This window comes from Macrobrachium rosenbergii, chromosome 25 (assembly GCF_040412425.1).
Source record: "Macrobrachium rosenbergii isolate ZJJX-2024 chromosome 25, ASM4041242v1, whole genome shotgun sequence".
Classification (NCBI taxonomy): Eukaryota; Metazoa; Arthropoda; class Malacostraca; order Decapoda; family Palaemonidae; genus Macrobrachium; species Macrobrachium rosenbergii.
In genome coordinates this window covers 49,647,672-49,664,815 of record NC_089765.1, presented here as the reverse complement: position 1 = coordinate 49,664,815, position 17,144 = coordinate 49,647,672, and the positions used below count along the sequence as shown (strand labels likewise).

Here is a 17,144-nt window from a genome sequence, read left to right as displayed (position 1 = left end):
CTAGTTAGTGTCTGTAAATAGTGTATTAGATGAATAACATATCCCGATCAACTCAAAAACTCAGGTGTTTTAGTTCTCATACGATATCCACCCCACCTATGCCATGTTTACCGTGTGTATTTTATATATATATATGACTATTTATCACATACCGTGATTATATACAATATATATATACAAACGTATATATATCATATATATATATCGGAAATAATATATTTTCATATATGTTGTGGGTTTGTTGATAATAAGTAGCTGGGATCGAATTATGTTACAGCTGTAGGAATCAGGACTTATAGTATGCTAATTAATTATGCCAAAGAGGTATATTTGAATAACATTATCAACTCACCGTGGGAAAACTCAGGTGTTTTGTGTTTGGAGAGCGATATCCAACCTCTGCCATTTTTTAACAAAGTGACGTAATTGTAACCCATTATATACTATTTATCACATCTACCGTTATTTTATAAAACAAGTAAAAAATTTATATCCAATTCAGTTTCTTCGCGCAATGATATATTTTTTCATATATCGTATAATTTTTAGTAAAATCATAGATAATGAAACTCTCAGCCGCCGTCCATGAAACTTCATATATAGTATTTATCTGCTTGGTACCTATAACGGTGCCAGGCATACGATATATGGATAATATAATCAGCAAATAAAATAAAAAACCTTGTGATAGGCTAGAGGGCTGCAATTTGGTATCTTTGATGATATATATATGATCATATACCAATTGCAGTATCTGAAATCATATCAAGTAAATTTTATCTGAGACACGGACAGAAGGATAAACAGCCATTCTCAGTAGCTATATTTTATATATTATCTAAGGAGGATAATAAAAATAAGTTATGTATTGTCAGATATCTTATAGCACTATTGGGTTTCTTGGAAGTTTATCAGGTTTATGGGAAACACGCTATAATCAAGTTAACAAGACCATAATTGCTGATTCATTGCATGTTTTCATGTGCTTTCATGCAACTGATTCCCTTTCAAGGGATGATCCAATTTTTGGTAGTTTCATTCCTTTTATTTATTTTTAACTTCATATGGTTCTCTCTTGTCTCTATATATCTATATATATATATATATATATATATATATATATGGTATATATATATATATATATATATATATATATATATATATATATATATATATATATATATATATATATATATATATATATATATATATATATATATATATATATATATATATATATATATATATATATATATATATATATATATATATATAATATATATATATATATATATATATATATATATATATATATATATATATATATATATATCTATATATATATATATATATATATATATATATATAATATATATATATATATATATATATATATATATATATATATATATATATATATATATATATATATATATATATATATATATATATATATATATATATATATATATATATATATATATATATATATATATATATATATATATATATATATATATATATATATATATATATATATATATATATATATATAACTTTATCAGAAAATAGAGAAAAACATATTTTTCGAAGTGGAAATATCCTATTTCCATTTTGGGTTAGTACAAAAGGACCATAACTCATAAATCTCCCAGCCTGTCAAAACAAGTCGCCAACCATATCTTGAAGAACACACCAGCACTAACGAGGCGCTAAGAGAAATTGCATCTGGCCGTGCCCTTGAAATCCACGAGGGTCCTGCGAAGGAACCTTATGGTTAACAGAGTGTGGGAAAACACCCTCACCCCCTTGACTTCGAAGGATAGCCCAAGGAAATAAGCCACGCCCACAGGTCAAGCCTGGATGTTTTGCCAATCAAATGCCATCAGTGCCAGAGACCTAGAGACGTCCTACAAGGAGTAAATACCCAATAATCAACAGGAATTCCTTAAAACACACCTCCAAAGTTGGAATGAAGCAAGTGGAGGAGGTGCCTCAGAAAAGCAGTACCTGCCCAGAATATGACGTCATGGTTGACACAAGGGAAAATGGGAGATATAAGGACAGGCATACAGGAAAGGGACAGAGAGAAAAGTCAGGAGAGAAAGAGGGACAGAGAGAAAAGAGCAGAGTCTAAGCAGAGTGGGAAGATAGAGAGAGAACTTTTTCGAAGTGAGGGAAGCAGAAAAGACAGAAAGAGAAGAAGTGTGTTAGTGAAGAAAGAGTTGACTCTTAGTACCATTATTTTAAAGTCTCTAATTCGTTTAAAGTCTCTCGAAACCATTATTTTAAAGTCTTGAAACCATTATTTTAAAGTCTCGAACCATTAAGAAACAGTTAAGAAACTATAGGTGGAACTGCAAGACAAAAATCACAAATAAAGAAGAAACGGGAAAAATTAATCATTTTCCCTTTAACCTCAGTAATTTATAATTTAATAACTGTTTTTAAAGAGCCACTTGTTCCTACTTACAATAATTCCACGCCACGACCCCGGACGCGCTACCATTAGTGTTGGGCCCTTTGAAGGAAAGAAACAGGGTCCGACAACAGCTGATGGTCAAGAGTTAAGTGGGATAAAAAAAGCTGCAGCTGGTGGCGATCGGTGGGATAGCAACAGCTAAGTGAGATAACCGCGGTGTACAGGTAGTGATCACGAACAGTTGGCGAAACAGTGAAGTGAGATAAACAATTGAAAATAGAATAAACAAGTGATCAAAGAAAAACACCAAAGACAAAACATAACATACGCCACTCTGCAAAGAAGAAATGAAACATGCCCCACACAAACACACACAATGCTACGACAAAGCAGAAGACTACGCCGCAGAGAGAGAGGCCCTTTTCCTGTCGCCACCACGATGATTCCCGTGACCTAGTGAGGGCAAGATCCCCAGCTAAGGCGCAGTGACGGAAGGACGCTGAAGAAGAAGGCGAAGAAGAAGACGAACAAACAACCCAACCCTTGGACGAAAGCCTACGAATAACAAAATCATGCTGCCGAGAGAATACGCGCAGAAAGACGAGAGAAAAAAACGACACACAGTAAGAATGTCCTTACGGTCACACACACACACACGTAGAAAATTTTTTTCTTTGAGTTAGAAGCACACAAAATTAAGTCGACTAAGAACACTTGTATTGATATTCATTTGAAAACACAAAACTCATACGTAAATTAAATAGACTTGGCAACAAGAGTTTTTTTTTCTTTTTCTCTTTCTTTAACTAAGCACCTATCGATCTTTTTACTAAATTTTATCCAACATTTGGTATTACTAAAATTTATTTAACGTTTGGCATGACTAACCCATAGTTTCTGTATTTTATTTGTGTCATTCTACGGTTATTTTAAGCATTTAATTTCTTATTTAACATTCATTAGCTGAAATTTATATATTTTTCGATCGAGAAATCTCAACTTGTTTTTTGTTCGCTTAAAGGTGTTCAGAATCATAAGTTTTTTGAAGATTATTTTTTCTTTAATTTTTTTTGAAGCGAGTGATAATTTATTTATTTGTTTTACCAGCACTGTCAAGGATAATTGGAAGTTAAGGGATTTTTTTTTCTTTGTTTAACACCGCCAATCGGTAATTTAGAATTTCGGGGAAATTTTAGTGATTGATTAACTTTACTTTAGGTAAGATAGAAGGGTTTATGATCTTTTGTGAATTTTTTTGTGATTTTAAGAACTGGTTGACTTTATTTGCTTTGTTATTACTGCCATTATACTCAGTGGTTAAGAAAGTGTTTGTCATTAGTGAATAAATGCCCAGGAGGAGATCGGCATAAACTAATAGTGTAAGAATTCCTGTTTACACAAGAAGTCAAACCAATAATTTAACTATGGATAGGGGAACATAGTCAACTAGCCCAGTCTCTGCAGCTGTAGGTACACATAAAAGACATGCAATTAACCATATAGCCAAATTTTGCGGAAGGAAAGAAGGTCAGGGTGCCTGTAACTTAGAAAACTGGATAGAGCAGGTAGGCATACATCTTAATAACATAATAGGCACCGACAGCAAAAAACTCAGTGAAGCGAAGAGTTATCTGGATCTGGAAGCAGGGGGAGACTTAGAACGATATGTCCATTCCGAGACATATCAAAGACTTAAGAATTGGGAAGAAATGAAACAGCTTTTTAGGAAGGTATATTCCACAGTAGGCGAAACAGATCCCGTTATCAGCCTTGCAAGGATAGCTCACTGTTATAAGGCAGATAAAAGAAGCAACCAAGGGATGAGTTCCCAGCTATATAACAATATGAATGAATGGGGTCATTTAGTTACATCCACTAAATGGGCAGAGACAGATAAAATGTCAGTAGCTGATGTCAAAACCATTATTAGGTTAGCATTGCTGATTGGAAGTTTGCCAGCCGAAGCTATTGGAAGGATGACCCGAAAATGGGAGACTTCAGATGACATAGCTGAGATCGAAGAGGAAGTAGCAAAGAATCTTAGGTAGAAATCACAAAGGAACCCCGTATACAGACCTTTAGTCACCATAGGACAAGAAGAAAGAGGACAAAATAGTTTTAGGAATTCAGATAGAATCAGAATTAGGACGTTAGGTAATACAACTCAGGGGATTTTCAACAGTCATGTGTTATAACTTTCAGAAGAAGGGACATTATGCCAGTGACTGTCGAGGGATAGCTTACTGCCCTTTCCATAAGAGAGCCGGGCATAGCGCTCGAGATTGCAGAAATAGACCTGCTTCACCACCTAGATATAGATCTCAGTCAAGAGGCAGAGGTAGAGACCGTAGTCAGTCTCCACAAGCTAGAAGGAATAGGGGTTCAAACCCAAATAGGTATCAAGATACTAACCAAACTGCGAGTATATCAGATGACACAATGGTAAATTTTCACTCCAGTGGTATAATGGGTCTTCCTTCATAATAGAGGGAAGGACCAGATTGCAAAACCTAAGCCAAACTAGACAGGTTAGCAAAGTTAATATAGGGAATGAATATAATTATAGACCAGTATTTCCCGCACATGTTGGTTTAGAGAAACCTATTGCCACATTCTTTGATACAGGAAGTCCTAAGAATATAATGTCAGAAAAGGTGTATCAGATGTATTTTTCTCACTTAAGTTTGAACCCAGCAGTAGACTGCAGAATCACAGACGTTCAGGGTAATAATATCAGAATAGTAGGACAAATAGATTTTCCTTTTAAGCTAGGAAGAATTTCACTAAAGGAGAAGGTTCTAGTAGTAAGAGATATACAGTTAGGGTTTGCACATTTGCTAATTGGTTATCCAACTATGGCTAGAGAAGGGATCAGCATTAATGCACCTAGAGAGCAATTAGTGATTAGAAGGGGTCATGAAATTTCTAGAATACCTCTATGTAAATTAACAGGAAGAACCCTGACTCGAGAGCACTCTTCATTGAGAAGTATTCTAAAGAAAGACACGACTGAGGGAAGATATTCAGTATACAGCACAAGCTCTCGACAGATAAATACTCACTTAGAATCCAACCAAGAAACTTACTTGAAATTAGACAGGAGTTAAGACTTAAACCTGGAGAGAGCGCATGGATAGAATGTACAGTAAATCAATTTTTTGAAGGAAGGAAATTCTCACGCTTACTGAAGAAGCGCAAGTAAAGGGGGTACATTACTCTTCTAGTCTACATGAAGTCAGGCAGGGTAAAATAGCTTTGCAGGTTATGAATAACAGAGGAGGAAAGGTTAGGCTAACACAGGGAACAGAATTAGGTTTAGCAGAGGTATACAGCATTCCCATTCAAGTTGTAGAGAAAGGAAACAGTAGCACCAATCAATAAAGAAGGTGAAAATTTAGCCCAGGACATAAAACTGAGAAGAGCTAAGATAGGGTCTCACTTGAAAGATATTAAAGAAGATTGTGCTAGAGAGAAACTCATAGATTTGCTAAGTGAATACCAAGACATAGTCGCTATGGAGGGCGATACACTAGGTAACACAGGTGAAATAACGCATAGAATAGACATTCCACAAAACACAAAGCCAATCTACATACCAGCCTATAGAGTAGCCCATTCCCAGAAGGAGATCATTGAAAGAGAAGTACAAAAAATGGATAGACAAGGAATAATAGAACCATCAAAATCTCCATGGTCTTTCCCACTTTTGCTAGTTCCAAAAAAGGATAAAACCTACGAGTAGTGGTAGATTTCAGAAGGTTAAACAAGATAACCGAAAATGATCCGTATCCAATGCCGTCTATGAGAGATCTTATCACAACGATCGGATCCAAGAAATACTTTACCACAATAGATTTGTTGCAAGGATTTTTACATATTCCTTTGGACGAGGAAAGTAAACCATTAACTGCCTTTAGTACAAGCAACGGTAGATATCAATATGTGAGAATGACTTTTGGTCTGAAGTCAAGCACAGTAACCTTTGTGAGATTAATGGATAAGATTTTAGGTGATTTATTAGGCGAGGATGTACATTGCTATATAGACAATTTGATAATAGCAACAGATACAATTGAAGAACACATAAAACTGGTAAGAGAAGTACTAAAGAGACTGAGGAAGGCGAAACTTAAATTGAAGTTAAAGAAGTGCAATTTCCTCAGAAGGAAAATACACTACCTGGGACACACACTAAGTGAAAAGGGTGTGGAAGTAAACGACTTAAAGATTAAGTCAATCAAAGAGTATCCTACACCTCAATGTAAGAAGGATGTGAAGTCATTTTTGGGATTAGCAGGTTTTTACCACAAGTACATAAAGAATTTTGCAACAATATCCGCTCCGCTGACGGAGTTATTAAAGGAAGACGTGTCATTTGTATGGAAAACAAGGCAACAAGAAGCATTTGATGAACTAAAGGAAAGGTTAACTCTCCCGTACTTAGTTTCCCAGATTTCAGTAAAGAATTCTTTTTAGCTACAGATGCAAGTCACACTGGTATAGGAGCATGCTTAATGCAAAGACATGATAACAAATATAATGCTATAGCATATTACAGTAGAAAGCTAAAGCCCACAGAAGTAAACTACTCAGTAACAGACCTAGAGTCTTTAGCCATAATAGATGCTTTAAAACACTTCAGGTATATTATATTCGGGTACAAGATAACTGTATTCACTGATCATTCCGCCGCAGCAGAAATGCTTATAAAGAATCCGAATTTTTCCGGACGTAGAGCTCGTTGGTTTATGACAGCCCAAGACGATGACATAGAGTTGAAATATGTTCCAGGGAAGGCCAATAAAGTGGCAGACGCCTTATCAAGGCATAGTAACCAAAGTGATAGTATGAACATGATAGGTCACGAAGCAGAACAGGCCGAATTCATAAGCAATGTATTTACCATGCATTACACAGAAGAACTTTCCAGACAAAATTTCATAAGTGAACAAAAAAGTGATGAAGATTTAAAGGAGATCTTCGATTTTGTAGAAAATAAAAGAGAATTTAGTCAAAAAGAACGAGCAGAACTAAGTAACAGAATTGGATGCCCCATAGACGCGGTAAACGTCATAGACGACGTACTAGTTTGGATGTGTCACGAGTGTGACCCGTTTGATCAATTACTAGGAGTACTCCATAAAAGAATAGTACCAAGGAGCCTAAGAAATAAAGTCATTGAGTTAATGCATGACGATGACATGAGAGCTCACCCAGGAAGGGATGAGACAGTTAGACTAGTTAAAAGATCGTTTCATTGGAAAGGAATTTACAAGGATGTTAGTATTTACGTGAAGAGCTGCAATACTTACAAGTTACAAGGGAAGAACAGATAAGGAAGTACCTCTAGGGAAATATCCGCAGACTCCATTTGAAAGAGTAGCCATAGATCTAATCACTAATCTTTACACCACGAGTAAGGGGAATAGAAATATATTAGTGTGTATTGACGCATTCACTAGATATACAGAGTTAATACCATTAACTAGTAAGGGAGCTAATAAGTGTGCAATCGCTCTCTTTGATAAGGTATTTTGTAGGTATTCTGCCCCACAACTCATTATATCTGATAATGGCACCGAGTTCAATAACTCATTGGTTCAAGAAATTTGCGATGCATTCAAGGTAGAAAAGGTAACGATACAACCGTATCATCCAGCTAGTAATGGCTTAGCAGAAAGAAATAACAGAAAGGTTCTAGATGCATTAAGGCATACAGTAGGACAGGATCCTGATTGGGACGTCAATTTACCTTTAGTCCAATTATCACTAAACGCTAAGTATCATGTACAAGTACTCAAGCAACACCCATAAAAGCTTTAATGGGATATGAACCAAGATTACCATATGCGTGGCTAAATCAGCCAATACAGCCTAATTACTCTGAAGACATTATGAAAATAAGAATTGGGAATTTCAAGGTAATTCATAAGCAATTACACAAGAATTTAGAGGAAGCTCAGAAGAATATGATAGACAGGTATCAAGAAGGATTAAGGCCAGTAGATTACAAGATAGGCGATGAAGTTTACCTCAAGAAGGAAGTAAGAAGTAGAATTAATTACAAGTTAGCCACTAAATTCACAGGGCCATACAAGGTCATAGATGTGCAAGAGACTAAGGTGAAAGTGAAAAAGGTGAATGAAGTAATACCTTCCACATATGCTGAATCATTAGAAGAAGAAGGATTTTGGATAAATAAAGATAAAGTCAAGAGAACAAAAGAAGTTAAAGAGGCAGAGCTGACTGAAGAATTAGAAGAAGCTACTTCAGAAGAAAAACCAGATATAACCTAAGAAATAGAAGAGTCACATTTCAGTAATAATGATAAGAACGAACCCATCAATTCATCCTATTATTCCCTGTATTTGATTTCTTTGTTGCTGAGTTTGCCTTCATTGGTTGACTTAGTAATGAAACTATTTTCTTATAATGTTGCAATGCTTACTTTAATTAGTTGGTCTTGTAACAAAAGAATTTACTTTTTCTTTAACTGAGGGGAATTACTTAGGAAGCAAGAAAGTAAAGTAAAATTTCTGAAATGTAACGTATTAAAGTCAGAAGGGTTAACAGTCATCTTTAGGGATTTGCAACCCACTATCACTAATAGAAGAATGAGGTAGAAGTCTAAGACAGGTTTTTAAATGATTTCAACGAGAATCTTGTTTTCAAATCACGAATATTTATATCAGTGTACTAATCATAGAAGTAAAAGGTAAAGAAATGAGAAATACAGTTTGAAAGATTTGTGAGTACTTTAAGGATACCTCATCAAGGAGAAGTCTTGGCATAACCCATAACATGTCAACATTGAAACGAGTGCATGAATTATACTAACAATAGAAGTAGAAATAGTAATTACTTATTTTCCCATAGAACTAACACGTTTACGATCTTTGTTTCTTAGAGATACTTTAAATAGCAAAAGCTTACCGATTTGTTTTGCCAGTCACAAAAATATTCATAAGTACTACTTTGTTTTCCCGACCCAAGTTGCCAGTCATACTTTTGAGTTAGTCATTAAAATGTAGAAGTTTCCTATGCAAAGAGAAGTCTATACTTGCATTGATAAGGTCAAGCAACATGTACACAAGTAAGTTACACATGTTAGTTACACAATGTTTGAATACACCCAAGATACAAGTAAGGACATTATCATTCATTTGTAGCAGCGAGCCCAACAAGAAATCCATGAAGAACGGCCAAGAAATGAAGATTGCCGCCTTATGATTGTACAGATTGATTACTTTTTAGAATTTAAAATCCACCTGTTAGGCAGCTAGATATGAGGGCTGAGTAAATCCAAATGTAACTTGGATAGATAATTGCTAATGTTTTTTTGCTCTTTTATATATCATTTACGATTGTTTTAATACTTAAAGCCAGATTCATAGAAGGAATTTGTCATACAAAACGTGCATATTGTTAGGAGCCCTCATAGTCCATACTGTTTTGTTTATTTAGAAAACTGTCAGGAGACAGTTAGGTAGCATGGCCGAGACTGTATCGAGAGAATAGAGAAAAACATATTTTTTCGAAGTGGAAATATCCTATTTCCGTTTTGGGTCAGTACGAAAGGACCATAAACTCATAAATCTCCCAGCCTGTCACAACAAGTCGCCAACCATATCTTCAAGGACACACCAGCACTAACGAGGTGCTAAGAGAAATTGCATCTGGCCGTGCCTTCGAAATCCACGAGGGTCCTGCGAAGGTTAGTAGAGTGTGGGAAAACACCCTCACCCCCCTTGACTTCGAAGGAGAGCCCAAGGAAATAAGCCACGCCCACAGGTCAAGCCTAGATGTTTTGGCCAATCAAATGCCATCAGTGCCAGAGACCTAGAGACGTCCTACAAGGAGTAAATACCCAATAATCAACAGGAATTCCTTAAAACACACCTCCAAAAGTTGGAATGAAGCAAGTGGAGGAGGTGCCTCAGGAAAGCAGTACCTGCCCAGAATATGACGTCATGGTTGACACAAGGGAAAATGGGAGATATAAGGACAGGCATACAGGAAAGGAGACAGAGAGAAAAGTCAGAGAGAGTCGAAAGGGGAATCAGGGTAGAAAAGAGCAGAGTCTAAGCAGAGTGGGAAGATAGAGAGAGAGAACTTTTCCGAAGTGAGGGGAAGCAGAAAAGACAGAAAGAGAAGAAGTGTGTTAGTGCAAAGTTTGACTCTTAGTACCCTTAAGCTAATTCGTTTAGTCTCTCGAAACCATTATTTTTAAAGTCTCGAAACCATTATTTTAAAGTCTCGAACCATTAAGAAACAGTTACGAAACTATAGGTGGAACTGTAAGACAAGAAGTGCAAATAAAGAAGAAACTGGGAACAATTAATCATTTTCCCATACCAAAAATTATTCTTTTCCATTACCTCGTATTGATGATTGTCTGGATCGGATCAGGTCTGCCAAGTTTATTACTAAATTGGATCTGTTGAAAGGGTACTGGCAGGTTCCATTGTCCGATCGTGCTCGTGAGATATCTGCATTTGTTACTCCTTTCGGGCTTTATGAATGTAAGGTTATGCCCTTTGGCATGAAGAATGCTGCATGCACTTTTCAGAGATTAATGAATAGGGTCATTTGTGGTCTGGGAGGAACAGAAATTTATATTGATGATTTGGTTGTTTATAGTAATGACTGGAACACCCATATGGTAAGGCTTCGTAAGGTTTTTGAAGCTCTAAGGTGTGCTGGGCTTGTAGTTAATTTAGTAAGTGTGAAGTAGGGCAGGCCAAGGTTTGTTATTTAGGTCACGAGGTTGGTTTGGGTCAAGTGGCTCCTAAACAAGCCAACCTCGAGGCGATCATTAACTTGAACAGGCCGAGTAATGTCAGAGAAGTGAGGAGAGTACTTGGTATGACTGGGTACTATCGCCCGGTTTGTAATGTAATTATGCAGATCTCGCTCAACCTCTCACTAGTTTGTTAGAGAAAGGCCGAAAACTCTCATGGTCTGATCAGTGTGAAAAAGATTTTAACCAACTTAAATCAATATTGATAACTAATCCTATTTTAACTTCCCCGGATTTTCATAGGCCATTTATCATCACCGTGGACGCTAGTGACGTTGGTATAGGAGGCGTTCTTTTCCAAAGGAAGGAAAGCGGTGAAGTTCATCCAGTATCTTACTTCAGCAAGAAGTTGCTGGCAGCTGAAAGGCGGTACTCAACAATTGAAAAAGAAGCTCTCTCCTTGGTTCGATCTTTGACTCACTTTAAACCTTATGTAACAAATTTTTCTTTTCCCGTGGAAATCTGGACAGATCACAACCTGCTGGTGTTCATCGAACGGATGAAAGGAGCCAACCAGAGGATTTTGCCATGGGCGCTTTTTCTACAAGAATTTAATTTGATTATTAAGCACGTGAAAGGCTCGGAAAATAAGATTCCTGATGCCCTATCCAGGACTACTTAAGCATGTTTTGCCTACCCCTCCTCATGCGCCGCCCTGCTCGTTTCTCAAGTTTGGTTGTATGAAAAAATTATTCGGTGTAGTATGATTTCGTTTGTTCTTGTGCGTTTTCTTAGTTTAAGTTTAATAGGTTAAGTTTGGTAAGTTTTTCTTTTGAAACATAACTTAAGTCTTGTTGGCGACCATGCCAGTTGCTTGTGAGTTCTGTATGTGATTGGTATTTTTTATCTCATGTGGATTCTGTCCTGTTGGTAGTTTCTTTGTAATGGTGTTATACTATGACATCTGGAGTGGTGCTGTGGGTGTGTGGTAGGTTAAGGTGTGTGACTGTGTGTCTGAGCTTTATTTAGGTTTAGCTAGATAGGTTTGTTTCCTTGTCTTTAAGGTTTTCTTTGCTGTGGTGGTTTTTGCCCATGTTGGTTTGAGTTGCATCTGGTATATATATATATATATATATATATATTTGGTTTTGTATATTATGGAAATATATATATATTTATATTATGGAAATGAGATTAACTGTCATTCTGTTTCAGGTTTTTGTCATTTTGTTATGACCTCTTTGAATCCAATTAATAAATAGTTTTAATGTGCTCTTTTACAGGTCTTCTATTTTAAAAAAATTTTTTCAATTATGTTACTTTATTGTTCAAAAATTTTTTTTTTCTTCGGGAAGGAAGGTATCAGGTATTAACGTAATTGTCATTAATTTTATTTTAGTCTCAGCCTTGTGATTTTCTTTAATTGTTGATTTATTTAAGGTTAAGTTTGGTTTTGCTTGTGACAAGGCTGTGTTGCTAAAGACATTTGGTGGCCTCCTCCCCGGCATTGGAGTGTGTAAAAAGTTTACTCCTAACTCCCTCTATTGTTTCTTTTTGATGTTGGTGAGAGCTGCCATGGACTCTGGAGTGTTGACTGGCAGTTTCGTCTCGTGTTTTTACGGTGGTCGTCCTTGGAGACAAAAGTTTTCTTCGGAGGGTATGATTCCTCCTCTAGTCAGTACGGGCCTGACTTGCATGCCTCCCACACATTTAAGCTGCTTATTGGATCATCTGGATTACCTTTTGTGCTGTGGGCTCAGTTCCTGTGCCACCCACGGCTTTCTGAGCTATTGTAGCCTACCCTAGGCTAGTGTTTGTGCGAGGTGTGGACTTCCTGCGGGCTCAGGACGACGCACAGGAATTATTCCCGGCCGAGTGGACGCAGGAAGGGCGCCTCTGCATCCTCCAGGACGTCTTCTTCGCCAGTGCGGCAGTTGTGGGGGCATTGTGGCCCGAGGAGGAACGTAGGGAGTCTGTGAACAGGTATTGTCCTTTTGGTATTTATTTCAGGGTGTCACTACCAGTAGTATACCCCTGTTGCTACCTGTGCTCCAGAACTCCCTCCGATAGCTGTGGCCTGTTGAGTGACGCCGTCCCTGGTTGCTTGCTGTGAGACCGTGTCAGAGTTCCCCGGTGCTATGACCCTCAGCCTAGCACCATTAGACGCCAATAAGTGTGGGTGTAACCCTTTGTTCCCCCTATAAACTGTGAGGAGCTTAGTTTTGGTATTTTGAAGTTGTCTCATTTAGAGAACAATTTATTTTTTCCTAGGGGTGTTGGTGTTTTTTTTGTGTGTCTTATAGGCCTCATTATTATTATTATTACTATTATTACTATTATTATTATTAATGTTAAAGTTTAGTTTTATAATATTAGGTAGGAATTTAAGTGTTTTCTTTCTGTATGTCTCCTCCTTCCTTCCTAACCTTATTTAGTTATAGGTATGTTATTTGGGCCCTTATTTGATACTGTTTGTGCTATTTTTCTACTGTCTTAGGGATTTAGTTTTAGAGGTTAGGTAATCCTACTGGATTTATTTAAGGACTGCATATTTTGTCCTGTGGTCACAAGGCTGACTGTTGTTTATTTTCTTGCTTTGTGTAATAAATATTGTTAAGTTTTCTCTCGTGTTTTCGTCTCCATTGACCTTTATTTATTGGACACTGTATTACTGCCCTCTCTTTACTGGTGCTTTAAGAACTTGCACTACGGCCCTCACAATCATCAATACGAGGTAATGGAAAAGAATCATTTTTGGTATGGGTATTAACCTTCCGATAATCCACACACATGTGGAACTTACCATCCGCCTTCTTTACCAGTACTATAGGAGAACTCCAGGGACTCACTGATGGCTGAATAAGGTCATGCTTCAACGTGTAGTTGATCTCCTTACTGACCAAATCCAATTTTACAGGGTTCAGCCGGTAAGGACTCTGCTTTACAGGGGAAGCATCACCCACATCAACATCATGGCTCAAAACCTGGGTTCTCCCTGGGGCATCCTGAAAAACTTCTGAAAAAGAATAGATTAAATTAAGCACTTCTTCTCTTTGATTAGAATTTAAATGTCCTAAACTACTTTTCAACAGTTCTAAATTTTGCATATTTTCCCCCAATGCATCCGAAGGAACCTGACACACTAAGTCATCGGACTCCTCCGGAGGTACATCAACTACCACAGACACGGGTTCATACACGATCGCTAAGGGATCACCACACTTACCAACATAAGGCTTTAAACGATTAATATGAAATATTCTACATTTACGGCTTGAACCAGGAGCCTCAATCTCATAGTTAACATCAGACAAATTCCTCAGAACCTTCCAAGGACCCTTATACCTGGGCTCGAGAAAACTGTCCGGATCCATACTCAATACCAATACTAATTCCCCAGGTTCAAATGAATGAACCTTAACCTTTTTATCAAATTTTTCCTTCATTCGGGATTGAGACTGTTCCAAATTCTCCCTGGCAAACTTCCAGGCATTCAACATCCTAGACCTTAAGTCTTCCACCAACCCTCCAACTTTTACCTCCCCATTCTGGTTGGATTTTAGCATCTCAAACATAATTTCTAACGGTCCTTGAACTTTGTGCCCAAATACCAACTCGAAAGGAGCTACACCTGTAGAAGAGTTAGGGTGATTTCTAATAGCGAAGAGGGCAAAAGGGAGGGCTTTGTCCCACTCGCTACCAGAATCATAACAATGTTTCTTAAGTACAGACTTGAGGGTTTGATGAAACCTTTCCACTAAACCTTGACTCTCCGGATGATATAGATACAGCTGGTAATGTGCTGAATGGCCAGTTCAGCACATTTACCCCTAAATACCTTACTCGTGAAATTCGTCCCACAGTCGGTCTGAATTACACGAGGGAGACCATACCTGGAAAAAGAAATCAATTAACTTTTCAAAACAAACTTTGAAGTAATACGCCTCATAGGTATAGCTTCAGGAAAACGAGAGGTTCTATCCTTGATGGTTAGTAAATATACATAGCCAGTTTTAGTCTTGGGTAAAGGACCCACCACATCAATAACCAACTCTGAAAATGGTTCGCCTATGGCAGGTAAGGGATGCAACGGGGGCTTTAGGAATACCCTGGTTGGCTTCCCCATGACTTGACAAGTTTCGCACTCTCTGATGAACTGCTTCACACTCAGTTTCATTCCAGGCCACCAGAAATATCTAGCCAAACTGTGGAAAGTTTTCAACATGCCCAAATGTCCTAAAAAGAAATTTGTGTGAGCTAATTCCAACACAGATTTTCTGAACTGAGACGGCACTATGATCTGTTAACACATGGCACCAGTTTTATTTACATCATCAGTATGGGACGACTAAACCTGTATAAAAGACCTTTTACATTACCAAACCTAGCTTAGTCAGATCCTCGACATCACCCAAATCAAAATTAAATTAATCTTTCTGAGCTTTAATAAAAGCAGCTCTGTCACAATCAAAGTTAAAAGGTCTAACTACATCACTTACACTACTCTCTACTGACCCGGGCCTTTCTATATCTAACTTACACTACTTAACATCAAGTCATCATCATTATCTTCATCAAGTAAATTAGCAGCTCTTGCTGCGGACTGAGTAGTTACAGTCACGGGACTGGCATTAACGGACAATATAGGGAACAGGTCCCGACCTTCACTATCCAGCATATCGTTCCCCAGGATACCATCAATTCCAGGGATAGGCAGACTATCCACCACAGCTAACTCAGTTATCTGATCATATCCTGGAAAAGACAAGTGGACGTTAACCAAAGGAGCAGACACAACTGAATCTGGGAAACCTCCCAGCACTACAAAATTACCAGTATACTTAGTACCACCATTCAAAGTAGTCTTCAAAATCAACGACCGGGCAGAACCGGTGTCCCTAAGAAACTTAACCTGGACAACACAGTCATCACAAATCAACTTTCCAGGCCATACATATTTATCAAACTCGAGTCACAATTGATCATTAGGAACATCTTTGACATTACTACCTACACTACTACTGTCTACTACAGATCTGTCTACAGCACTACTATTTACGTTAGACCTATCAGGAATTACAGCCACAGGACTTTGACCATTACGTTCCAGGTAACGTCGACGAGTATTGCATTGGCTTTGGAAATGCCCTGGTTTGTTGCACCAGTAGCAAGTTCCTCGACGACCTGAACCTCTGTTTCCATTATTATTAGACCTGGTAGTACCCTTATTAGGGTAACCCCTATTAACAAAAACTCTAGGGGGAGGAGACTCTCCTTGGACTCTACCCATATCCCTACCACCTGAAAAAGAATTAGGGTTAACATTTTTAGGGTGGGGAATCGACAAAGAGGCTTCTCCTCTCCTACCACCACTGGGGGGATATATAAGGGTTATTCAACATTTTATAATTGAAATTTCACTACCAGACCAATGAGTCAACACATACTCATCCGCTAACTGAGCGGCATTACTCACTTTAGTAGCCTTCACCTCCTCTGGGTGAACCCTCAACTCCCTGCTACAGGCTTTCTTAAATTCTTCAAGGAGCAGCAGTTCACGTAACGCCGCGAAAGTGACGACCTGTCGACTCTTTAACCAGTCGTCGAACTGTTCCTCCTTGATGCGGGCAAACTCGACAAAGGACTGTGCAGGGAGTTTAGTGTAATTACGAAACCTGAGGCGATAGGCCTCAGGGACCAGATCATACGCTTTCAAAACCAAGCTCTTAACTTTTTGATAGTCCTGAGCTACTCCCTCCTCCAAGGCATTATATACCCGAATTGCCTTGCCAACCAACCTACACTGGATAAGAACTGTCCACATCTCTGTGGGCCAAGACAATCGGGTAGCCACATCGCTCAAACGCCTTGAAGAACTCCTGGGACGTTCTTCTCATCAAACATAGGCACTAATTTAAGTGCTGCACCTAAATTAAATTTCTCTTCAACCTCTAACTTTGGTGAGCTAGCCATATTTGCTCT

General features: G+C 37.7%; 1 protein-coding gene across 1 annotated transcript; it reads right to left on the bottom strand.

The window, feature by feature from the left end:
• Positions 1-1,853: 1,853 nt before the first annotated feature.
• LOC136852260 (uncharacterized) lies at positions 1,854-16,986 on the bottom strand. The gene is made up of 8 exons (XM_067126714.1): positions 16,587-16,986; positions 16,173-16,463; positions 15,703-15,917; positions 15,199-15,462; positions 15,006-15,055; positions 13,966-14,858; positions 13,207-13,367; positions 1,854-1,910 (listed from the first exon to the last, which is right to left on the bottom strand). Exons 1-8 carry the CDS (start codon positions 16,984-16,986, stop codon positions 1,854-1,856), a joined length of 2,331 nt encoding a protein of 776 aa, XP_066982815.1.
• Between the last annotated feature and the right edge of the window lie 158 nt (positions 16,987-17,144).